The sequence below is a fragment of the Meles meles genome, chromosome 21, assembly GCF_922984935.1.
Source record: "Meles meles chromosome 21, mMelMel3.1 paternal haplotype, whole genome shotgun sequence".
NCBI classification, from domain to species: Eukaryota; Metazoa; Chordata; class Mammalia; order Carnivora; family Mustelidae; genus Meles; species Meles meles.
The window spans coordinates 2,590,426-2,615,308 of NC_060086.1; the positions used below are offsets into that span (position 1 = coordinate 2,590,426).

Consider the following 24,883-nt stretch of genomic DNA (forward strand, 5'->3'; position numbering starts at 1 on the left):
GGTTCTGTTGGGCTGTCCCTCAGGAGGCTCCTGATGTGCACACAACCAGAATTCATCCGGTCACCTTTCTCCCTGGCCTGTCCTTTCTCCGCTCCCAGCCAGCTGCCGCCGCGCGGGTGTCATCCCAATTGGCTCATTCTCCTTCATGCTCCACACCCAACGGTTCATTAAGTCTTGCCCATCACGCTCTTACGTGGCTCCCTTACGTGGTTCTTCAGTCTCTCTGGCACCATAGCCCACTGGTCAAAAATGACCGAAGAAGACAATTTCAGTGACTAAAGCAAACTTTGAACTTCATGAAGCAGGCAGTTTGCATTCGGAGAATGCAAAGTGGGGCAGAAGACAGGAAGCTTTGATAGGATAATGCATAAAGAACAAGGAAGAGAGGGGCGCCTGGGTGGCTCAGTGGGTTAAGCCGCTGCCTTTGGCTCAGGTCATGATCTCAGGGTCCTGGGATCGAGTCCCACATCGGGCTCTCTGCTCAGCAGGGAGCCTGCTTCCCTCTCTCTCTCTCTGCCTGCCTCTCTGCCTGCTTGTGATCTCTCTCTGTCAAATAAATAAATTAAAAAAAAAAAAAAAGAACAAGGAAGAGAAAAACTGGAACTATCTGCCGGGCTGGGGACAGTCAGCCCTGCTTGGGGTAAGAAGGCCCAGCATTGGTCTCGGCACTTCTCAAGAGGAACATTTACAAGGATGTAACATTTATCTAAGTCCTGGTTTGCTAACGTGGGACCTCAGTGGCTTCCTCTTGGACCTAGAACGTTAGGTCAACACCACCACAGTTTCTAAACTGGTTGCTTCAATACTCTCCTCTCGGGTCATCTTCCCCTTTATACACCAAGGATACCTTTTCTCAAGTTCAAACTCAAGCCATTTCTCCAGTGAAAATCTTTTGGGGGCACCCCATGCTACCTAAAAGGTAAGACGAAGCTCCATCCCTCCAGCCATTAAACCTAGACTTACCATCTGACTCAGCATTCGGAGCGTTCGAAGCAGTGTTATTCACAGTAGCCACAAGGCGGAGGCCACAGGGATGAACCCAAGTGAAATCAGCCAGTCGCAAGAGGACAGACACTGGGTGATGCCACGTACGAGGTGTCAGATTGATGCTAGACTGTACAGCAAGTAGACTGTCTACAGGAAGTGGCTGGCTGCCAGGGGCTGGGTGAGCAGAGAGGGGCCGGGGGAGATAGTGTTGAGTGTCCGTGGAGTTTCAGTTTAGGAAGAACAGATAGTTCTGGAGATGGATGGTGGTGCCGGTTACATGAAGCGTGGATGTACTTGGTGTCACAGAACTGAGTGCTTGTACGGACTGACACCCTCCCCACGGCCCTCCCTCACCCCCCACCACCATCTACTGCGCCCAGTCCTCAGAAGAACGCGACGTAGAGCCGTTCATGGAACGTTTCGGCTTTCACACCCCGGGCCTGTTGTAGCCACGAGTTGTGGCCGCTGCATCCTTCTCCCCTCCCTCCGCTCGCCCCCTCCCACTGCACTCACCTGGCAGACCCTCCTCCTCTCGGTCTCGGCTGGCGTGCCTCTCCTCCAGGAAGCCCTCAGCACCTGCTGCCTTCACAGGGGTTCCCAAGCCACCCCGTGCGTCCCCCGTCGTGGCTCGTAACACACTGGATTAAAACCACTTCTTGGCTTGTCTTTGGAGAGCGAGATGCAGGTCTTGCACACCTTTGCATCTCCGTCAGGGTTTGGCGTGGGGTCCGCCTCAATGACTGTTGATTGAGTTCAGAAATCATCCTTTTCGCACTAAGGAATAGCCTCATTTGAGAGCTACAGGACTCTCCATAGACTCCGATGTGTTACCCGTGGTGTCTGGCAAATCAAGCAGTCCCCAGCAAGTGAGGTTAGAGGAGGGAACAGAGTACAAATGCAAGGCTACCTAATGCGATTCATGAGGGTGGAGATGCTCGTGCACTTGACCCTGCAGAGACACCGTAATGGAAAACTTCTGTTCCCGGGAACGAGCAGTCGTACACGCTGCACTCTTTAACCATGATCCACCACCAGCAGAATAAAATAAAAACCCAAACCTAGAGGAAACAAGCAGGATTATCGATACAAAATGGGGTCTCAGAAGTACTGAGAGAAATTTAAAACTGTGATGCGAATGTGTATGGTTACGTGCTAATCTTCTGGCTGGTTTTCTGAAAGAAAATGCGTAATTCCAAAACGGACCCGAGAAAAAGTAATGATACAGGAGTGAGGGCGGCAGGAGCACTTGTTGGCATTTGTTTGACAGTGCGATGTCTTTCAAGCTTGTAAGAGATCTATTCCGACAACACTGAAAACTTGGAACCTACTTAATTAATTTGTTTAAAGGTTAGTATCCTGTTATTAAACGATGACCCAGATGGCTGAATCGAAGGAAAAGAGAGATTTCTAGGCTCTGTGTCTTGCCTTCACTTTGCCAGACTCTGGCTGATTCTTTTCACCTAATTTCTGATTTTCAGCAAATTCTCAGCTGGTTAGGGTTTCTCCAGGTCCCTTCAGCTGGTCTTCCAGGAAATACTTACTCATGTTCCCAGAGTCTCCTTGATTTTGTCCCTCTTTGTCTCTGATTGGGGCACACTGGGTGGGAACGCGTCCAAATTGTCTCATCTGGGACGTCCACCACCCTCACCCAGCCCTTTCCCAGCCTTCTCGCAGCGCCCGGGCTTAAAACCACATGTCCCCCCATCAAATCCGAGGGACAGTAAGACAAAAAAATGGCAGGTTGACCCTACGTGTGTCTCATAATTCACTCTATGACCAGTAAACTGTGATGCAGAAGACAAATCCACTTCACACCCACTGCAGTGGTTCTTTCTTCTGTAAATGGCTTTGAACTGGAGTCATTCAGATTTCCAGCAAAGTACAGTGACCTCGTTTCGTTTGTTAGCACAAGGGCATTTTTAAAGCAAGGTAAGGATTGCTCACAAAGAAAACAGAGAGAGAAAAATGTCTAGAACTTCCTTTCACTGTGATCCAGACTAACTTAAAATATTATTCTGTGTTCATTCTTGGCTGAGTTACACTGCAGAAATCCCAAAGTCTTCGTGGCCAGCATGAGGGTTTCTTTCTCTTAAATCACATGCCCTTTGTGAGTTGGCCCCATGTCGTATTTTTTCCAGGAGCCAGAATGAATGAGCAGCCCCTACTTGGTGTGAGTGGTTTTGTGGCAGAAGGAAAAAAAAAGTCAGAACAGAAGATGGCTCTGAGACTTGGCTCCGGACAGCCATCATTTTCATATATGACTTCCACCGGCATTTAACTGGCCGAAGCCTTCCATCAGTGGGCCGGGAAATAGAGAACCCTCGCATGTTGGGGAAAGAAAGAACTGGAAATAATAAAACCTATTACAGCCCATACTTCTGCTCACAAATACTCATTTCCCTCTCTTCAGCCACAGAATATACTCCTCCCTCCCCAAGGGAAACACCCAAGAGCCCCATCCAATTACAGCATATAAGACCCGAGCCTCAAGACCTAGAATCTCATGATGTACGTTAAATCTGGGTGGGGCTCCTCCTGATCTGGAGACTTTGTGAAGGAATGAATGAGTGAGTGAATGAATGAGTGAATGAATACATAATCCACCACCACCACCGCCGCCACACTCGACATGTAAGGGCAGAACAGACTCAGGCTAACTACCCCCAAACAATCCCATCTAGAAGGAAGGAGGAAAAAAAAAATGGCAGACACACAGCATTCAAAATTTTAGAAAAAATTCTACACTCCTGCTGAACAGACCATTCCTTGGTTAGACCCTAGTTCCGCTCCCGGGAAGCCGCTCTTGGGTTCACTCTATGATTTCCAGCCCAGTTCCCGGCCTCGGCACCCGGGACATCCATCCTTTGCGCCGCTTGGCTAGTTTGCGTCTGCTGAGGGCAGTGGACGCCAGGACTTGCCTGGATCCCCGAGAGCTTGTTCTTCTAAGCGTTCGTTCCCATAAAAGGTTGGGAGCCCAAAGATCACCCTGAGTTTTGAACAGTCATAGAGTCTTCTAATCCCAGGCTGTTGGCTCCTGCCCACGATCGCTGTTTCAAAAACGTAGTCATTTTTTTAATCTCTTTGATTTCAGTCGTCTTCTGCTGACAGCCACGTCCACAATAATTTTCTCTAGTATTCTAATAATTTTCTCTAGTATTCTCTAACATCCGTAATTATTCTCTCTAAACTTAATAACCAGCTTCTTCAGAGTCGCTTCATACATTCAGGGGTTTTAATAAGGAACACTTACATTTATTTTGTTATTTATAGCATATCTCAGTTTTCTCTCTTCCTAGTTGAAAGTGAGAAACAATTGCTTCTTTCTGTGCTGTAAGACCAGGAATTCTGGGTTTCTCTATTCCTGGCTTGCAAACCAACCAATTCTTTCCTGAATTCATCTTTTTTTCCCTTACTTTTTTCTAAAAAAAAAATTGAGATACAATTCACATATAACATTGTTAGCTTCCTATGTATGAGTCAATATTTATATATATTGCAAAAAGATCACCACAATAAATTGAGTTAACATCCATCCCCACACATCCTTGTAACGAGAACTTCTACGACCCGCACGTCTGGTTTCAAATATGCGATGTTGCCGCGTTCTTACCTGTACTTCTCGTGCTGTACACTAGATCCCCAGAACTCACTTATTTTGGAGCTGGACGTGTGTCCCTTCGGGCCCCTTCCCCCATGTCACCTGCCGTCCACCCCAAACCTGGAGCCCAGCAGTCTGTTCTCTGTATCTGTGAGTTCAGGGGTTTGGAGTGGGTTGGCTGGTTTCAGAGTCCATAGATAAGTGAAATCAGACAATACTTGTCTTTCTCTGTACAATTTCTTTCACGCTGAGCTCACTTTGTCTTGAGGCACCCGTCAGAGGAAAGCAGTTGTAACCGTTGCTGTTCCCCAAACTTCTTACCTAAAGCCACACACTGCCTTCACACATATCTGTCCTTCAAGGCCTCGCAGGCGAAGACTTACTGAGTGCTGAGTTTCTGCATGACATACGTGGGTCTTTGTCTTTCCAGCCTCCATTAACGTTTCTCTCATTTCCCGCCACTTGGCACCAGAACGTGGTATTTTAGCACGTTTGTGCGGGTAGCCTCCCGCTTCGTGCCTTGATTGTTGTATTTCTGGCTTCAACCAGGTTAGCAAACAAGCCCGAGTCTTTGTGGCTGGCCATGACGGAGGGCTCTCCTCACCCCCATCGCCCTCCCTGCGTGGGGTGTCTGCAGGTCTCCTGCACTTGACCCTTGTTCTGGGGCCCAGGCGGAAGGACCAGCCGCACGTGGGACGTGCTGTTCTCACAGCGGAGGGCAGGCAGCACCTGGTCGAACTACATGATGGCTCTTAAAGCTTTTCCCTGGATGTGGCATCCGTGACTTCTCACATCTCATCAGCCAAGAAAGCGATAGGACCAGACCCGATAGAAATGGAGGGAGGGAGTATAATCCTCTCCTCAGGACGGGGGAAGCTACACCTGCCTGCCCTTCGCTTTGAAGTTGCATTTTATCTTGTTAGAACAAAGTATGTACTTTTTCTTGAGATTTATCTATTTATTTGGGAGGGGGGCAGAGGGAGAGAGAGAAGCCGACCGTGTACCCAAAGGGGGGCTGGATCCCATGACCCTGAGATCATGACCTGAGCGGAAACCCAGAGCCAGACGCGTAAGCGACTGAGCCGCCCAGTGGCCGGGACAAGACACGTGTATGTAAAGCAGGACGGGAATGGCTGGCTCCTTAGGAGGTTTGTCATAGTTAGAGACACGACCATTGTCTGACATGTGACTCGATCCCAGAGCACGGGAGGGACGCTGGGCAGGCGGGGGGACAGCAGATGCTGTGCGAGTGGGAGGCCAAAGGAGCAGGTGGCATCTTGTCCAGGACTTACCGCTGCGGCGGGTGCCGCACCCACTGCATCCTGCGGGGTCCCCTGCCACGTTCCCGCGTGTGCTCGGAGCTGCACGTGCCGGAGAAACTGCTCGTCGGCTGCCCGGCAAGGCTGGGAGCAGCGCCGGGAGAGGCGCTCGGGGTGTTCGGGTCACGGGCCGTGCCCCGAGCTGGGCTCTCGAGACCGTCTCCCTCCTGTCTGTCCCCGCAGTTCGACATGCAGAGGATTACGCTGGAGGAGCTGAAGCTCATCCTCTACCACGCCTTCCGGGACCACCTGACCATGAAGGACATCGAGAACATCATCACCAACGAGGAGGAGAGCCTGCAGGAGGCGTCGGAGAGCTGCCGGACGGAGTTTGAGGGAGGTAGGTGCCTCCCCGGGCCAGGCTCGGTGGACACCGCCGCGCCATCTGCACACGGAAAGTGCTCGCCGTCAGGCTGCGGTGCATCGGTCGAGAACCCAGGACCGAGGCTATGGGGTCCTTGCTGCAAAGACACCGCAGGTCATTTACGTTCTTTGTTTTTTTCCCCAAACCCTGCATTTTTGCGGGACCTCTAGTGACCCTGTCACTAGTAACCGCGTCATCCCTCCCAGGGTCCTCTGAGGTCTGGGATTGAATGTGCAGCTTTGTGGTCGCCCCGCGGTCATCCGCTGGAAGACCACCATGCCTGCCGAGGCTGGCGGCAACTTGGATCGAGTCCGATGGCTCACTGGGCGACCTTGGCCGCCAGGGCTGCCTTCTCTGAGGGTGCATCCTTGTCCAGAAAATCGGGATAATTACCCCCACTTCTCAGGACCCTGAGGAACGGCTGACCTCTGTGCTCTGCTGCCTGAGGGCGCAGCTCAGAAAGATCCTGGTCCGCGAAAGGACTCCGTGAACTGAACCATGGAGTTTCCAAAGAAATAAGGTTTTCCTGGGGCCAAAGTAGAGACCCATGAGAGGCCATTTGGGGGGCTCAGGAAAGAAAACGTAAGAAAAAAAACCCACCTACACGATCCTATAATTAGTAGAAACTTCCAGGGAAGCTGGAGAATCGAATCCCTCTTTTCGACTTTGTAAGCAGAACTGCTGTAACAATGCCGACAAAGAATGTGTTTGCATTATATTAAAACGTGGTATCCGGCGACCGGCCATTTTTCACGCATGTGGTGCTGAGACCTCCTAAAGAGGTCACACTATTAATTTCTGTTCTTTTTCTGAACGCTTAGAGAAATCAGTGTACACAGTGGGTGAGCTGTCCCGTGGCCACCAGAATAGCCTTGGGCTGTCTGGTCTTGGAGCTGCCCCAGTCCAGCACCGTGGCAGGGAGTCTGCTCAGGGTGGGGTTGGTCCCGGTGGCCACAGTGGCTCATTCAGCCCTGCGCTCCCCCAGGTCCTGTCTGGGCGCTTCGTGTGCAGGATTAAGGGCTGTGACGAGGAAACAGGAGGAGACGTTCATGGTTCACGCCCCGCTGGGATAAGTGAAATCAACTCAAACCTGGGAAACAGGGCGTGGCGGGTGGGAAGGGGCATCCACCTGAGAGCAGCGCCCTTCTGAAGATGTCCAAACTCAGGTTTTTCAGAACTGCTGTGAATGGCAAAGGTGATGATACAGAGGCTGCCGTGGCCTCGGCACGACCCCTGGGCGGTAGCATCAGTGGCCGTATCTGGAGTGGGAGCCACGGGAGAGCTGGACAGTCATAGTCAAGGCTGTTTGCGGCAGGATGGGGGGGGGGGCCGGTGATGACTGGGAGCGTGAGTGGGGGGAGGGAGGCAGCGATGGGAGGAAAGTTGGGCTAAGTTCTCACTGGTCCGGTCTCGTTTTTCCCGGTTCAAATAATGGAGGTGCGGGGGGGTTCCAGCAAACACGCCCGAGGTGGTGGGAAGCGTATTTCTGGGCGTTTCGTTTTCCACACGTGCCTTCATTTGTGGATCGCTGTTTTGTTCAGAGAAATGCCACAGGGCTGAGTAATTGGGAAGGTCAGACTGTGCACGGGGAAGTCATCTGAACTCCAAGCAGTGTCTTTATATTGTCCAAGCGCTCACACGTTCGTAAAGGAAGCGACTGAGAAGGGGTTTTCCGAATCGAGGTCTCACCGCGTCTGCTTTAACTGATGCGGACGTAGAGCACTGACCACAGCCCCGTTTCGGAAACTGGGGCCGGGGCGGGGGTGGTCGTTGGTAAGTTCCAGTCCCTGCACTAAATGCTTTAAACTTTGCAGTCTTATTTGGTAAAAGAAACATTGTTTTATAACATTGCTTTTTGCGATGACCTGTGCAACCTTGGTTACGTAATCCACTTTGCTTGTGTTCACATCAGACAGTTGTTGTGTGTGTTTTGTATTTTAAATATTACTGTGTTTGGCCCCAAATGCAAGCTCATTGCTTTGCGGTCAGGTTTTTTCCAGTCTTGGATAGGATGAGAGTCACTGGTGGATTTCTTTAATGCCCGCAGCCCTCTCCTTGTTCAGGAAGGGGCTTCCTTGATTGTATTTACGGGCAGAGTTGTCCAGGAAGAGATGCCACACAGGCACTGAGCACCCCCCACCCAGCGCCCTAAGACTCGAAGAGTACATTTGAGGCCCCATGGCTGGCAGGGAGCCTGCTTCTCCCCATCTCTCTCTGCCTCTCTGTCTACGTGTGATCTCTGCCTGTCAAATAAATAAACAAAGTCTTTAAAAAAAAAAAAAAAGCAGCGGATGCTGTGTGGCAGAGGGGGAATTTAAAGGTGGTCACGTCAAATAGCTCGGAGCACAGCAAGGTTAGGGTCAAGACCCCAAGATTTGCACAATCCGTGTGACACAGAGCCAGTGAGACAAGGGCAGGAGACCTTCCACGTGCCGGCAGTGTTGTTTCACATGACGACTCTACTTTCGCTTTTATAGATCCTGGGTCTGAGACGTGTACAGAGGTTCTGTTTCTGTCCGCTGAGTCAGGACGCAAACTTCCTTTCCTATGAATGGAAACGAAGGAGAAATGGGCCAGGAGCCCAGGGGGTTGCGGCCCCATGATAGGAGAGGTTTCTGTGTTTCTTTTTCTCCTTTTCGTTTTCCTTTTGGCTTGATGTTGTTGTCTTCATTTGTTTGAGTTTTAGGCCAATGCAGACCACAGATATATGCGTGAACAGGCGTACACACACACACACACCCACCCACCCCCCCCAGCTCCTCACATGTTCTGGTCTGCCTTGTCTTTATGGAAGACAGAGCTCCGTGATCCTCAGCAAGAAGTAATCTTTCCAGCTTCTCCCGGGGAAGGACAGGAGACAACAGGATGAGACTCCAGGCTACACAGAAGGAAGCTTTCCGGGTTCTTCCGGAGATTCTGAGATGGGGGTTCATGCCACGTGTGGAAGTCACCTACAGAAAACCTCATTAAGGCAGGGAAGAGACTAGAAGAATCCAATTCAAGGGCTCCAAGGGGCACCTTTCCTCTCTTCACACCTGGCTTCTGGATGAGACATTACTGGGATTGGGTCAGGAAGCTGACCGTCTGTCACCCACCGTGCCCAGTGCTCTGGGAGCACCCATGAGGTCACGGAAGCACCCGGGAGTCGCACCCACCGCCCAGGCTACTTAAGAGTTTCAAGCCATTGTGCTTCCGTTTCGCCCCTTATGATCGATCCCCAGACACTGTGTATTTGGAGAAGCTCAGGGACACTGAGAGGCAAATTCCTGTTTCATTATTTGGTTCCGGTTGCTGGTACCTGTGAAACTGGGTGGTCTCGTGGTTGAATCCGCCACCTGCCGGCCACCAGATCCGTACGCAGGGTTCCCGTAACAAATGATACTGTATGTGAAGTCGGACTTGCCGCTTCCCGTATGTTTACTGCTTAACTCATAGGATACAGTCCAGGAGGTCCAGGGCCAGGAGGAACGGCCCGTTCCTGCCGGCCAGGCGCTGGTCATTTGTTAACATGCGCAGCTGACCTGAGCGTGTAGTTCTGAGGCCCGACTGGTAGAGATGGGGAAAGTGAGACTCAGCCGAGTGGTGTCCTTTGTCCAAAGTCAAATCACAGGAAAGGACTTGAGCCTGGGGCTCTCTGACACAGCCCTACCCTGGCCTCTTCGTCTGTTTTCTGGGTCCTTCGGCTGGACGTGGGCGTTGCAGACTCCTTGCAGAATGGCACGCCATCATTACTCATTCATTTCGTCGCCGGAGAAATCACATTATATTTGGAAGTTGGGGAGAAGTGCAGCAAGACTGTGTGTGAGCCCTTTCAAGACACATCCCCCAAATGTTGTCCCTAAATGGAATACCAGCTGTCGGATTTTTCTAGACATTCTGACAACACGCACAGCAGAAGGAAGTAAAGTGAAATCATCAACGGGGGCATAAGTAGTTCCTGGGAAAGGCATGGCAGAGTGGCTCTGCGCTGCTCCGTGACAGGATGATGGAGACGAATGAATGTCCAAGAACGTGACACGGGCCAGGCGGACCCCGAGGCATCCCTGTGTGGGTACGTGGGTATGTCTCCAGCCCTGTGTAGAGCAGATACGTGAGTGACCCTGGATAAGTTACTAGGTTTTTAAAGATGTATTAGAAAAATAGAGAGGAAGTGAGGCGAGGGGTAGAGGAAGAAAGATAATCTTCACGCAGACTGACTCCCTGCTGAGTGCAGAGCCTGATGTGGGGCTCAGTCTCACGACCCCGAGATCGTGACCTGGGCCCAAACCAAGAGTCAGACACTCAACCAACAGAGCCAGCCAGGCGCCCCGACCTTGGGTAAATTTCTTAAAAGCTCTCTGGGCCTTCTTTTCTGCATCCGTCCAATGCAAAGTTTGGACAAGGACGGTGACATCCAGATTCAACAATTTCTGGGCTCCCTGGAAGGTCAGAAAGAATGTGCAGCCAAACCCAAGGTCTCCAGCTCAGCCGTCGCTGCTGAAGTCCCAGGATTCCTCGCAGGATGTCACATGCACACCCAGATGAGAAGCCTTGCCCCGTCACCGGGCCATGCGCACTGGGGATTTCAGGCCCATTCGAACGAAAAGGGCATAAGATGTCATCTCTACCATCTGCTCCCATTTTCCCCAGTTCTACGACTTTCCTTAAATAAACCCCGTTCTCCTTGGGGAAAGGTAAGAGGTTCCGGTGTAGCCAAGGTCCGTGGCTGGCAGTGAGAGAAGACACAGTCTGCAAAGAGATTTGGGGCCTCAGAAAAGAAGGGATTTTTCTTCTCTTCGGAAATCCTTCTGGGCCGTTGTGGAGGAAAGCTTTCTGGAGCCGTCAGTGCGGGGAGATGAGAATCTGCAACCCCGGACAGAGAGCGGGAGGGCTGGTTCTGACAGACACTGGGAGGTGCAGAGCTCCAGCTCTGAGCCCTGAGCGAGCCCGGCTTGAAAGCCCGCTGCCCCGCGCTGCCCCAGGTATTTGGCCACTTGCCGAGATGCTTAGTAACTATTCAGAGCCTCGTGTTCCTCATCTGAGAAATGGGAGTCACGGCAGGACCTCGTGTGGTTGTTAGGAGGACGAAGTGAGGTCACGCAGGAGAGTATTTTGTACGACGCGTCACACGGTAGGAGACACTCAAACCAAAATGGGCTGCGCCAGCCCCCGTTCCGTCCTTCGCAGACGTCTTCCCAGAGACGCCGCAGGACCCACTGCTAGAATGCCGCGTCTTCGCAGGATGGGACAGGGACCGAGTTTGCAGGCTTTGGACATTCTTGACTCGTTGACTGCTGGAGTCACTGCCAGCACTGGAGTCCCTAAAAGTACTGGTCAAGGCTCTTGGTTTCAATAGCAGAAAATCAACCCAGACCCCTGAACTTAAAAAAGATAAATAAATTAAAAGGCGCACCGGTCAGATCATACAAGGCGTCAGAGGAATGAACTTTGGCTGACCCGGATCCAAAGAGCTCAAGGACCTCCCCCTCCCTCCACCCCCCAGCCTCGCACATTCTCGCTCCCAATCTCTCTGTCCTTTCCTCTCTGTCACCTTCGTTCCTGAGCAGGCTCTCTCTCCCCGAAGGGACAGGATTGTCTCCCGGAAGACTCGTCTCCATTCGGAGAAGGGGCTTCCGCCAGTCAGGCCAGGCCCGTGTGCCTAGAGCTCAGCTCGCTTGCCCTGGCCAGTCTGTCTTGCCGCAGCGGGAACGGTGAGATGCCGGGTGGGGGGCTCCATGGGGAGAGGCACGGGTCCCCGAACCAAGAGACGAGTTTTGTTCTAAGAAGAGAAAAGGTCGCTTAGAAAGGCCAAAGCAACCCCTGGTCCACGGTGAACCCTCAAAGCAAGACATAGTTGATGGCTGGAAGCTGAGACGCTTCAAGCGAGGAAGGAGCCAGCTCCCAGCCCGGCAGGAGAGGAGGCCGCTGTCCCCTCGGCAGGCCATCACGCCACAGCCTCCGTGCTGCTCCCTCAGAGGCCGCCACGCCCCGCTCACTTTCAGGTCTCACCTGGAGTCTCCGAGCATCCCTGGTTTCTCTGATGGATGGAAAAGTCTCTTTCAGAAGCTCTTGATTAGTTCCCCCTTAGGCCCTGGAAATACTCAGTTTCATAAAATTGGAAAATGTTGAGCCTGGAACGCTCACAGAGTGGTAATAGCTCCCAGACCTGGCAGTTCTGGCTCATGGCGAGAATCACCTAAGATGGGTTTTATATTTTGTTTTTAAACATTCCTGAGCCCCGAGCTCCCGGCCAGAAATATCACTTACATAGGTCTGTGTTCGGGCGATTCGCCAGAATTGTTCGGATTCCGGTTTGCCTCGTTGGGAAGCCGGTGCCTCCAGACGTGCAGCCCCATTTCGAAGACATGAAGCCAGAGGGATCATGAACCCCGTGCATCCGGGGTCTCCCAGCTGGTCGGTGGCAAAATGCGCACAGACGCTGGTCTCCAGGAGAATATCCAGGAGTCACTGCCTGTCGCTGGCCGAGTGCAGAGCGTGAGTCTCTGGGAGAAAAGAGAAAGCAAAAGGAAGGGTCCTTTGTTGGATCCGCAGACCCGGGTCCTGCCGCAGCAGCCGGCACTCTGCAGGAGCTGAGGACTTGCTGACCAGCTTTCAAGAAAACTACGGACCCGCTTCTCCATCCTCCTGTGGCAGCCTCCCCGGCTCACACGCCAGCCCCGTGTGCATTCGGCGCACCTGCCCTGCCAGCCACAAGCGAGAAAGGGAGCGCTGGGCCTGACGGGCAGACACACACAGGAAGGATCGCCAGCAGCAGGATGCGTTCGTGCCATTTCCACGTTCGGTTTCAAGTTCCTCAAAAAGAGTTACCGTCTGACCCAGAAACCTGACTCCTTGGTCTGTGCCCAAGAGAGCCGAAGACACGTCCACGCAAAACCGTGGATCCGAGTGTGTTTGCGGCATTAGCCACAATCGCCAACACAGACAAAGCCCCAGCGTCCGTCTGCGGCAAATGGACAGAGTGTGGCACAGAGAGGGGTGAAGCAGGAATGCTCGCCGCGGCTGTGCCTGGGCCGGGCTAAGCGGAAGGACACACGAAAGGCTACGTAGTGTGTAATGGATTTGCATCGCCAAGCGCGGAAGTAGCTGAGCAGCACTGCCAGGGGCGGGGGGCAGGAGTGAAGCGTGACTTCTGGTGCGCGTGGGGGTCCCCTTTTTGGGCGGTGAACACATTCCGGATTTAGGCCGTGGCGAGACTTTCACAGCCCTGTGGATGTACTAAAGGCCACTGGTACTTAGTACAGGAAAGCCATCTCCGTGAGAAATGAATAACTATTGAGAGTTAAGCCATTACAAAAAACGTAAAAGAATCAGGCTCTTGGAGAGCAGAATGCTCAGGAGACGCCTCCGGAAGTTTACGGCAAGCCCCAAAGACATGGGGGGGAGCAGCGGCACCCCAGTGGCGAGGACAGGTGCCCGGAGTCTTGGATAGCAGCACGGAGCCCCATGCGGGGTGGCCTGAAACGGAGGCTGCTGGGCAGGGAGGCACAGTGGTCAAGGAGTGGAGGTGGGAGAGGGGCCGGAGGTGGCCTGGGGTCCTCTCTGCCGAGGCTCGGAGCTAGGGGGACGCACTCCCCCAGCACGAAGGCCCGTGCAGACTGGCCGCGGGCTTGGGTGGTGCGTCCGTAGCGCTGCTGCAGGAGGCGGAGTCTTGCAGTGGCCCGGAGCCAGTTAAGGAGGGAAGGGAGCACGGTGGAGGTCTGAGGGCACGTCTCGGACGTGCATGCCCGGGCTGGAGGCTGCGGGAACAGGAGAAAAATGAATAGACCTCTCCTGCCGCCCCGAGGGGAGAGGAGGAAGTCTTGCGTTTCTTTAGCAATTCTCAGTTGGATGCAGCTTTCGCCGTTTTTTATTAGCTCGTTCATCTCTGAGATGATTCTTGACACCAGCAGAGCTGTTACCACTCCGTCCTTGGACAGAGAGAGAAACGGAGGCTCAGGGAAGTTTTGTCACTTGCGGGGGGCTGCTCCAGTGGTTAAGAGAAGCCCTAAGCCAGGTTCATAGTTCACCCTCTGCTGCCCTGTAGTCTCATCGCGGAAGCAAAGCAAGGACACAGAGAAACAAAACCCCAAAACTACAGTGCGATGCACAGGTCCACTCGCCAAAGCGGGCTGCCAGTGACCATCAGCAAACCCGCAAGCACGCGCCGGGCTGTCCCCTGCCAGCCGCAGATGACGTACCTTCCCTTTGGCTTTTCCTATCGCTTAGCGATCAAGGTGACTGAGTTTGTGCCGAGGTTTTGAACCTGGGTCTTAGAGTCGACCTGGCTCAAGCCCCACCTCCACCACTTGCCAAATGAACTTGGACCTCACTTCCTGGAGCTTCAGACCGCTCCCCTGTCAGGTGCCGCTCACACACCCCGCTGGCCAGTGCAGCCACTGTGTGACCCGTGATTCAGACTTGGGACTGGCTCTGAGGTCGCTCCTTTTGTGCTGGGCACAGGCCGATGGCATTGCGAGGGCTGCAGAGCCCAGGACTCTCATCGAGGCACAGAGGCTGAATAGGGACCAAGCGGGACGCGCCACTCCGTTTGCAGGACTTTGGTCTGGATTCCGGTTTGCATGGCCCCAAGTACAAACTATTGGGTTCTCCAGGCCTTTTCTCCTTCCTTCTCTCTCCCCTCCCACTGCTTTGAAGGGTTTTCAGATCAGAGGTGCAGCCGCTCTCCTGGGGGATAATCCTGTTGCCTGTGACCTTGTTTGCCAGCGTCCTTCACAAAGACCAGCTTCAGCCAAAAATTTCTCCTTCCGCATAATCACACAATTTTTCTAGGCCTTCACCAGCCCTCGGGACAGAAAGGTAGATGACTGCCTTCAGAAGCGTTTTCATGCCGAGGAGCTGCCCAGAATAAATTAGCCAGTCCGCAGAACGTGCTAGATGCGCGGCTTCCGCAGCCTCAGTTCATTTTCTGCTTCAGTCCTTCTCCTTCTCAAACACCACATCGTCTCCCCGTTCTGCGAGCGGGCGCTGGTTTACGTTTCATCCGTTCCTGGAGTGGCTGGGGGAGGCACAGCTCTACACCCAGGAAAGTTTCTTCCTCCAGGTAAGAATTTTTAAGATTCTGAGACCCAGACCTGATCAGCAAGTCGAGAACTGAACGAGAAACGCTCGGCGATCACCTAAGGAAAGCAAAAAGCCCCGTGGACGGCACGAAGAGATGGTGGCAGAAATAAGGGAGTGTGCGCCCAGCGCTGCCCCAGGGAGCCCGGGTCTCTGTGAAATGTGGCTGGAGAAACCTTCCTGGTTGACAGAATTCTGAGAGACCCTTGACAAGCCTCTGAGACCCCTTCCCTCCAGGAAAGCTCTGCTTGTCTTTGGAAACATCACAGGCTTCCTACTTGTTCCCTGTTATTTCCAGGGATTTCAGAGGAGCCACTGAATGCCAAAGGGAAGACGTACTTGAAATTGAACCATTTTTAGGTTCTTTAAAGGCACGTGGACCCTACTGTGACCTTGCTCTTTGGCCAATCTTCTTTCCTGCCGAGAGACTGTGAGGAGCATGAAGGGAAATTGCATTTCTTTCCCCCCACCAAGCCCTCCTCCGTGCCATAATCTGACCTGGAGAAAAATCACTTTCCCTCTGCTGGAGGTTTGCAAAGGTCGAAGGACCCCTTTTCCAAAATGGAAGGTGATCTGAAAATGTTCTCCTGTCCTGGTATTGGGTTTCTTAACATCTGACTCTGAAGAACCATCTTTCCCAACACTCCCCACCCTAGATCCCTAACACACACACGTACACACGCACACACCCGTCAGCCTCCCCAGCAACTCAGACTCCATCAGGTTCTTCGACGCCGCTTAGTCCTGCTGAATCAAAAATTCTGGCGCCGGAGCCCAGCAATTCCCTGATCACCTGGAGCACCGAGGAATTCATGAATTCCTGCCTTCCGCTCCCAGAGCTTTGACTCAGTGATTCTGCCGCAGCACCCAAGACCCCACACGCACACTGGACTCCCCGCTGGTGCTGACGTGGCTGGTCCGGCGCATGGCTCAGTGTGCGTGGCTTCCCACCTGCCTCCAAGCCACAGATTTCTGCCACATGGTCAGTGGTAAGTTGTGTGCAAAGACCACGGACGGACAGACAGACGGGGAAGGCAGGAGGTGCAGACCAGCAGAAGAACGAGGAGGAAGAGAAGTCCTGGCCGGGGAAGCCATGCCTGGAAAAGAGACCTGTTCTTCCTCAGCACGCTTCATCAAAGTTGTTCTTCGATAAAGATTTCCATTTCCCTGTTTCTGGTCCCTGTGACTTTCCCACGGGTTCAGACCTCCTGGTGGTTTCTCAAGAGCCTTATCAAAATGGTGGCACCAGACCCAGCCCAACAGAAAGGATTAAGAGAACACCCCGGTGCAGCAGACACGGGGAAGGGGCACCCCGTCTCTGGAACGTCTGAGAGGGTTTTGTCCCTCCCTCCCTCCTCCTCCCTGGTCCTGTCCACTTCTCAGATTTCAGCAGAGTCACGCAGTTAAACACCGATGACTGACCCCCTCTCTGGAGTTTGATTCCGTACACTGGGATGGGGCCTGGCCTGAGCACCTGCTTTTTTAAAAAAAGATTTTATTTGACAGAAATCACAAGTAGGCAGAGAGGCAGGCAGAGAAAGGGGTAAGCAGGCTCCCCACTGAGCAGAGAGCCCGATGCGGGGCTTGATCCCAGGACCCCGAGATCATGACCTGAGCTGAAGGCAGAGGCATTAACCCACTGAGGCACCCAGGCGCCCCAGTACCTGCATTTTTAACAAGCTTTCCGGGCGTGGATGCTGCTTCCCTAGGGACCCTGCTCTAGACCCCTGGTGTGCACGTCTGAAATCATACCACAGGCCATTGAAGAGTCCTGTCCCCCAGCAGCCCCCAAGGACAACTCCAGGAAGCCAAGTTGCTTCCGGCCCGGGGCAGACAGGGAGAGGAGCGTCTGACCCTTGCTCTGCCTGCAGCAGGGGACTCGGAAAGGAGCCCGTGTCCTGCGGAAACCAGCAAAGTAAAGCCAGATGGTACCTTTTGGGACACCCTGAGTTGTTACGTTATTTTCTCACTCAGAAAGTCCCCGTAACTCTACTGTATCTGGGGCTTTGTGGCTCCCTCTGAACCTCACAGCTCTCCTGGGTTTCGTGGTACAGAAGTGTCGCCGTTTCCTCCCGTTTGGCAGGAGAGGCGATGTCCAGTCTGGGAGATGGGTCCCTGACGGGCTCGCCAGTGCGCCCGGGCTTCAGCCCAGGCAGCGGGCTTGTGGAGGGGGAGGCCAGCCTGTCTCACCGTGTCCTTTCTCTCTCCTCTCCCCCCGCGCCCCCGCCAGTGCACTCCCAGAAGCAGAACAGACAGACGTGCGTCCGCAAGAGCCTCATCTGCGCCTTCGCCATGGCCTTCATCATCAGCGTCATGCTGATCGCCGCCAACCAGATCCTGCGCAGCGGCATGGAGTAGCCGCGGCGCCCCGGCCCCGCCTGCATGTGCATGGCCCGCGGGGACTCGGCTCCTGCGCGCCCGGCGCGGCTCCCAGCGAGCGGGACCCGAGGCCGCGGTGCAGCGGGTGTCGCTCACCCACTCCATCTCCTTGGCAGGGACACAAAAGGGCTGTCTTACACGCTTTAAGGGTTACCTTCCCAATGCAATAAAGTAGCCAGGAGTTCCAAGGACTGCGCGCACCACCCCGTAGGAACTCTGCAGACGGACAGACTTCTCAGCTCGGGGCTTTCCAGGGGCCGCCCGGAGCGCCAGGGCGCGCGCCCACGTGCCCCATTGCTGGAGCCGCACCCCCAGGCCAACGGGAGACTCCCGGCTGCGGGAACCCTCGAGGCTGACTTCCGGAACGGGGGGCTGCCCACCCCACCCGGCCTCTCTCCTGCAGCCCATGGAGCCCCCCGAAGGCCGAGGGGAAAGTCAGCGATGGGGGTGCAGCGCCTGGCCCTGTGCAGGCCGAGCCCCTCCTCCGCCCCCTCTGCCTCTCCTGCAGGACCCCCGCGGGCAGAGGCGGGAGCGCTGGGTTCCCGCCCGCACTTGGCTTTCTGTCCCGGAGCCCGTTGCACGCCAGCACCCCGGGGCCTGCAGAGCGCCCTGCTCCCCGCCGTGCCGCCCTTGCTGCCCTCGGCGGACACGGAAGCTGCTCGTGGGCGTCCGTCCAGATGCGCGGACTGTCGCATGCCTCGGGCTTCCTCGTGGCGACGTCCCTCCCTCCTGACCGCTAACTCCCGCTACAAGCTTGTCCTCAGACTCGCATCCCCGCTCCCGGGCGGACTGGGTGGTCCGGGGCTGGTGCGGGACCGACCGGGATCCAGACCGGGGGAGGCGGCGGTGCGGCCCACCCCCGCCCTGGGGCTCGGAGCCTGAGCCCGTCTCCGGCCACGAGGCCCCGTGAGTTCCGGTCCGGGAGCCCCTTCCCCGCGTCTTGCCGTGAGCTCTGCTAGTCTTCCCGGAGACACAGTCCGCACTGCAAAGACGGACGATCGAGCGACTGTCGCATGACGCCTCGCAGCACGCAGATGCCACAAGGGACTCGTTTTCACAGGAAGCAAAAAGGTGTGAATCAGCTTAGCCCACGCGACAGGTGACTCACCGCTGCCAGCGGCGGCCAACTTCTGCTGGGGGCGGGACGGGGTCCCGCGGCCTGTGTTCGGTCTGGCACTGCCCGGCCTCCCCCGGACGCCCCCCAGCCGCCGCCATGGGGTCCCACAGCAGCCAGTCAAGCCCGTGGTCTCTGTGTGATGTTTCCCTTTGCACTTGCCAAGCTCGGGTCTCCAGGTCCGGCACCGGACTGTCCTGCTCCTTGCTCTCTGCTGCATCCCGAGGCGACAGGCTCTCCCCGCTCCCTCTTTTCCCCAGAGCTGAGGTGCCAGAGTCCTGGGTTTCCCAATGTGGTGGGCGCCCCCGATTCTGTCCCCCCCGCGCCCCTCTCTCAGCTTTCTCCCCACTGCCTTCTCCGACTTGTCCTTTTAGGGTCTTTTTCAGGTTCACCTCTGCAGGCGCCCCAGGCAGCAGTCGGGGGTGGCCATGGAAACACCCCCCCCCCCCCCCCCCGCCGCGGGAGACGGGGATGGGGGGGTTTACTCAGTGACAGCACAAGTCAAACTAGGGTTTGAGCCATAGTGTGCGGGAGGGAGCAGGGCTGAGCTCCCGAGAGCCGGGGGGGGGGGGGGGTGTCGAGGGTCCCGCTAGGAAGACGCCAGAGTCCTGCACAGCCAGGCCAAGGAAGGCCGCAGCCTGCCGGTCCCTCTCGCCTGCCCTGCCCTGCCTTGGTGCACACCACATACCTGCCTCTCCTCTCTCCCCCCTGCCCGACTCACTGCCGCCCTCAGGATCGGCTCCCGAACGAGGACAGGTCCGAACACAGAGCACTGACACGTAAGACAACTTTAGTTTTGCCCAGAGCAGCTTACCTCCCCGACCCCCCACCCCCGCTGCACTTGGACGGGAAAAGGAGACCGTGGACCGCTAGACCGTGTGCTCCTGGGGACCCAAAGTAGAAGGGATAGAGGCCCCCGGGCATGACTCCTAAAGGACCCCGCCCCGCAACAGGGGAGTGCGGTGCTTCCCCAGAGGCTGTCTCTCCGCACGCGCTTCTGCCGCTCACACCGGAGAATGGGGTCCCTGGGGGATGGGAGGCACAGGGGAGATTGGAGGTTCAAGGCAGGTGCAGGGACGAGAAGGAGCTCTGGAGAGGCAGCAGCAACCTGCTCAAGACCTCAGCGTCCCTCAAGCAGCCAGTCCTACACCGCAGGGACAGGAGCAGACGCAGCCCTCAGGAGGACTGAGGGCTGCGGAGGACAACGCCGAAGCTGTAGAACGATCTCGGAAGGGCTAGAGTTGACCTCCCGCCATGGGGGCCTGACACATGGCACCCAGCAGCGGAAGTGTGGGGCGACAGCCCAGACCCGGTTGCATTCCTGAGACGTCGGGTGCTAAGAGCTTATCCCCGTGGCGTGGCCTGTGGCTGCTTTGCCTGAACAGTCAGAGGGGTTGGGATTCCTTGTGAGGCCTACGAGCTTGACTTCCGGCAGGCTCCCAGGCCCTCGCCACAGCACTTGGATGCTCGCGGATAAAGCATGGCTCATTCTCGTTGTAGGAACGGGTGCCCCCCCAGACCACGCGGGTGATGATCAGGGCGGCATTTTGCTAGGGGGACAAGGCACGCACGTAGGCCCTGACCCAGGGGAAGCGGTCTGCTGTCACCCCAGACACACACACAGCCCCAAACAGGACCCAGCATGGGAACTATTAGAAGTGGCTTCCAGAATGTGCGTGGGGCCCACGTGACCGATCTGGAAAAGAAGAGGGGGGGAGGGACGATGTTGCCATGGAAGCTCTTGCACCGCAGCCCGAGCTTGCCAAGGCAAAATAGGGAACGATTCCTTAAAGACACGGGCTCTGCCTGGTTGCAACCTGAGTCCGCGCATCGTGTCCCACGGGGGCAGTAAACGACACTCTCAAAATCTGGCGGTTCCTCTGCCTTTCCTGGCGTTGTGAAACCCCCCTTCCCTGCTCGGGAGAACAGGAGCTACCTGAGACCGGGTGGCATCCTCCCTGCCCTGCCTCCCACCCCCTTCCACGGACCCCTTCATCTGGGCAAAAAGGCAGAAATGTCATTTGGAAGGCAAAAAATATTTTAAGCTTCAATCTTTAAAAGCATCTGTTTGCCTGTTGCGACGCTCTCCCACTAGCCAGAAATGTGAAGTTTTACATGTGGTCTCAGGCCAGCCCAGAGGCCTCAGAACTTTCTAGGTGTTTGGTTTGTGAGAACGAGATGTTCACCACGAGACGTGTTCTTGCCCCACACCCGTTCCTGTCTCTGATTTCTCACGACATGTGGTGTCTCCTGTGTGTAGCCAGAAGAACCTGGAGAAGGATGACAGGCTCGTCCGACAGCAGGGACCCTCCCAGCCTCCCCTCTACAGAATCGGAGTGACGTATCTAACAATGGGGGGGGGGGTTCTCTTTTCTTCCAAAGGCCTTCCCTAGGCTCAAGTCCAGACTCAGGTGACTAATCAGAGAGAGTTTTGCTCTTAACTCGTAGCCAAGCACAGGTCCCCGGGTTGGCCGGCCTGGCCACGTGTGGCTGCACGTCATGAAACCCCGTCCTGCCGTGCCGTTGCCCTCCACCCCCACGGAAGCTGCGGAGCTCAGCTCCCCACCCCACCCCACCCCCCGAGGTCCCAAACCATCCTGGGTCGGTCTACTGCACCATTTCCCCAAAAGCCCATAGCGACAGACCTATTCACCCCGTCCCATGGAGATGCAGGGAAATCCAGAGCCCCACTGCAAGGAGACCCCCTTTTCCTATAGTGCCATGAAGATACAGACGGGCCGAGCCCAGACTTCCAGGCTCGGGCACATGCCGGCCGTATTCCCAGGACGACTGGAGCGCGGCTGTCTGCCTTGACCTGAGATCAGAAGTTCCCCGTTGTTCTCTTCAGTGATCCTCACTGGGCTGAGGGTCCACAACCTAATGGCCTTGCTGTAGCCATCTTCACCCCTCACTCCCCACCTGTCCCCGAGGGCGGGGGCAACCCATCAGAAACAGAAAAGTAACATCCAACAGGGAGGGTTCCAACTTGAATTGTGTAAACGATGGCGAGGAAGAGGAGGATTCGGGCCATCCCTCGTGACCCGGCCTCCGGGAGAACTGAACGGCAGAAGTGTTCTGCTTCCCCTCATGCTTCCTGGGACTAAGTCACTCGGGACTGTCCTCGGGCTTGTGGCCCTGCCAGAAATACTGGGTTTGGGGAGGAAATAAGGTGAAATGCACAAACCAGCCAAACATTTCTCTTTCTATCCCGTGCTCACTGCGAGTACGTGTGGCCGGGGCGCACGGCTGTGCTTTCTGCTTTGTACTGGCTCGGGATCCTCCTGATACGGTCTCAAGGGACATGATCACAAAGCTCAGAATGACTTCGTGGCAAAATTAATTAGATTCCTTGGGCTTGAAATAACAGCCACAAAGAATAGGTGTCGCCAGTCCCACGGAAGGCAATGAGTTTCCCTCTGAAACTGGAAAACTCGCCCCGGCCCCCAGCCCCTACGTTGGGTAGCTCGTCGGCTGGACGCCCATGCTGGGTCTAGCCTCATCCACCCTTCTTCCTTGAGCTTGGGGGGTGGGCTGGCAGAACAGGGCCTCTCACAGTGCTAGAAGCTACTGTCCCAGAGAAAGGGATGCAGAGGCTGGAATTTTCCAGTGGGTGGAAGAATGGGCTAATTAGGAAGGAATATTCCAGGGAATGAAAACTTCAAGTGTGCTGTTGCTCCCTCCCTGGACCTGTGAAAAGAAAAATGGTGCAGGGCTGCAGAGGCTGGTCTCTGGATGTGCTCCCAGTGTGTCTGGCCTACTTTGGTGACATACAAGGGACTGAGTGCCACGGGGCTGCTGCCCACCAACCTGATGCTCGTGACACGTGGGACAAGTGTCAAGAGGAAGTCAGTCGGTAACTCACCTTTCCCGGGGGAAGCGGACGCCTGCTGAGCTCAGACCTCCTCTCCCGGGGTTCCCCGTCTGGCCTCAGACCTGTTGAATTAGGCCCAGAGAGGGGAGTTTAGAGCCAGAAGCGCGGGAGCCCCATCATGTGAGGACGCCACGGGCTTCTGCCCCCCACCAGCCTGATGACTCTGAGTGCCCTTCTGTCCCAGGCCTCGGGCTTCTGATCTCTAGAGCAAAGAGAAGCAAAAAGGCCCCCCTGCACCGTGACTCTGTTTATCTGAAACGAGTTAAACACTGCCTAGACATGGGAGGGCCCCTATGCCCCCGGGGACTGGCACTTTCTCCCCTAACGCGGCTCCCCAGAGGCGCTTGTAACAAAGTGTGTCTTTCGGTCTCTGTGGATGAAACCCTGCGGACCGGCTTATGTCAAATGTGTGGTGTCTTGCGAATGAGAGGTTTTGTTTACTCCCTAAGGTCTTGCTGACTCAAGGGAACATCAGAGATGGGCTTCGTGTCCCCTTCTCAGCCAGTGTGGAATGTAAGGGGGTTGGATCGCTTTACTGCAGGCCCCGTGCATCAGATAAGTGGATAAGTACGGGGTGGGACTGAGCCAGACCCCAGCAAGGGAGGTGTCTCTCCACCGGAGAAAGCCTGCTGGAAGCTACTGAATGAGGAGCACAACTTCCAGACCCTTCTCCGTCCCTCCCTTCATCCCTCCTAACCTCCCTCCTCCTTTCATTCCTCTCTCCCTCCTTCCTTCCTTTTTCTGGCCGTTCCAGTACATGTGGTTGTGGTTTATAATCACTCGTGACGCTGCAGAAAGAAGACAGTCCCTGTCTCCTGACTGTCAGGAATAGCATGGGCGCTGGGTGGAGACCAGCCACGCGAGCGTCTTTTGAAGGCTCAGGGGTACCGAGCACAGGCCCCTGGCTGACATGCATCCCAACCCCGAGGAGGGCTGGAGGGCAGGACGAGTGGCTGCTGGACCCGTGAAAGCCCCCAGTCCTTCTGCCCTATGACAACATAACATCCTAAGTCTCTGTCCCTTCTCCCCTTCCTAGAGTGGACGAAGGCTTTTGTACAAGCTTGTGTTTCTACAAGCCCTACTGTTCTTCCCTGGAAAGACCCAGCCCGGTCAGGAAGGGTCCTTAGCTCCTGGTAGAAATTTGCACAAGCCAGAGCCTCCCGGCTCCCGCCAAGGAAGATCAACACATACTCTTGCTGTCTGACCCAGAAATCTGGTTTCAGAGGATCCCTGAAAGGTTTCTTAGTGGGGTTTTATTTTTCCCCCCAATTGTGAATCCAGGAAGAAGCTCTTTCTCCAAGGACTAACCAAAGACAATGCTCTTGGATGGAAATCAGATCCAGAAAGTCTGGTAGGCAGTGGGCTGGCAAACTGTCATCTGTTGGGGGGGGGTGTCAGTGGGCCTCGGCGTCATGAGACTTGAGACGTGACTTGTTTCTCAAAGCACAGTACAGTTAGCGGCTGGGTGATGACCGGAGCACAGCTGAGGGCTGCAAGGACCGGTACACCCGGAGCCTGGCAGCTCTCGGATCCAGAACGGGCCATTAAGACTGAAACCCTGGGTCACAGTCTTCCCGTTTACCTCATTCATGTTCCTTTTTTCTTTTTCCTTCAGTATTAGGTGATGATTTCTGCTATTAAGTGATAAGAGAGTCAGCAGACTTGTCAAAAGAAAATCTTTATATAAAATGTAAATATTAATATAAATTAACTTGGCATGCAACTTACTAACCCCATGAAGTATATATTATTAATACGTTCACTTCGTGTATAAAGGGAAACTGACTGCCATATTTACCAGATGTTTTCTGTAACCAAACTTGTCTGTAAATATATAATCTGTATAAAAAAAGAGTCTAATTTACCATTATTTATGCAATAGAAAAAAATAAAAGTTTTTTTTTCTTTTGAGGAAAGACTCAGTTCATTATGGGGGGTGTGCTTTGCAGACCTGTCACAGAATTCACTCCTGGGACCCTGAAGGGCAAGCGGGTCCGTTTGGATCCAGTCCCGCATCACCCACTTCCAGGAAGCAGCTGGGGGACCGGGTCTCGCACTGGGGCTTCTAAGAGGGTGATTGACACGAGGGAAAGAAGCCGACCGCGGACCATATGGTGAGAAACAGAAACACCTCCTAGCTGGGGCAGACACTAACTAAGAAAACTTTGCAGAAACCCAAGCTAATGGTGTCATC

At 54.9% G+C, this 24,883-nt stretch overlaps 1 protein-coding gene across 1 annotated transcript in view; it reads left to right on the top strand.

The window, feature by feature from the left end:
- The window catches only part of CALN1 (calneuron 1), a 408,758-nt gene extending 384,209 nt beyond the window's left edge, over positions 1-24,549 (top strand). The window contains exons 5-6 of the mRNA XM_045994177.1: positions 6,088-6,244; positions 17,556-24,549. Coding sequence (XP_045850133.1) covers positions 6,088-6,244; positions 17,556-17,683 — 285 coding nt within the window. The 3' untranslated portion in view covers positions 17,684-24,549. The remainder of the gene's footprint in view (positions 1-6,087; positions 6,245-17,555) is intronic.
- The last annotated feature ends 334 nt before the right edge of the window (positions 24,550-24,883 follow it).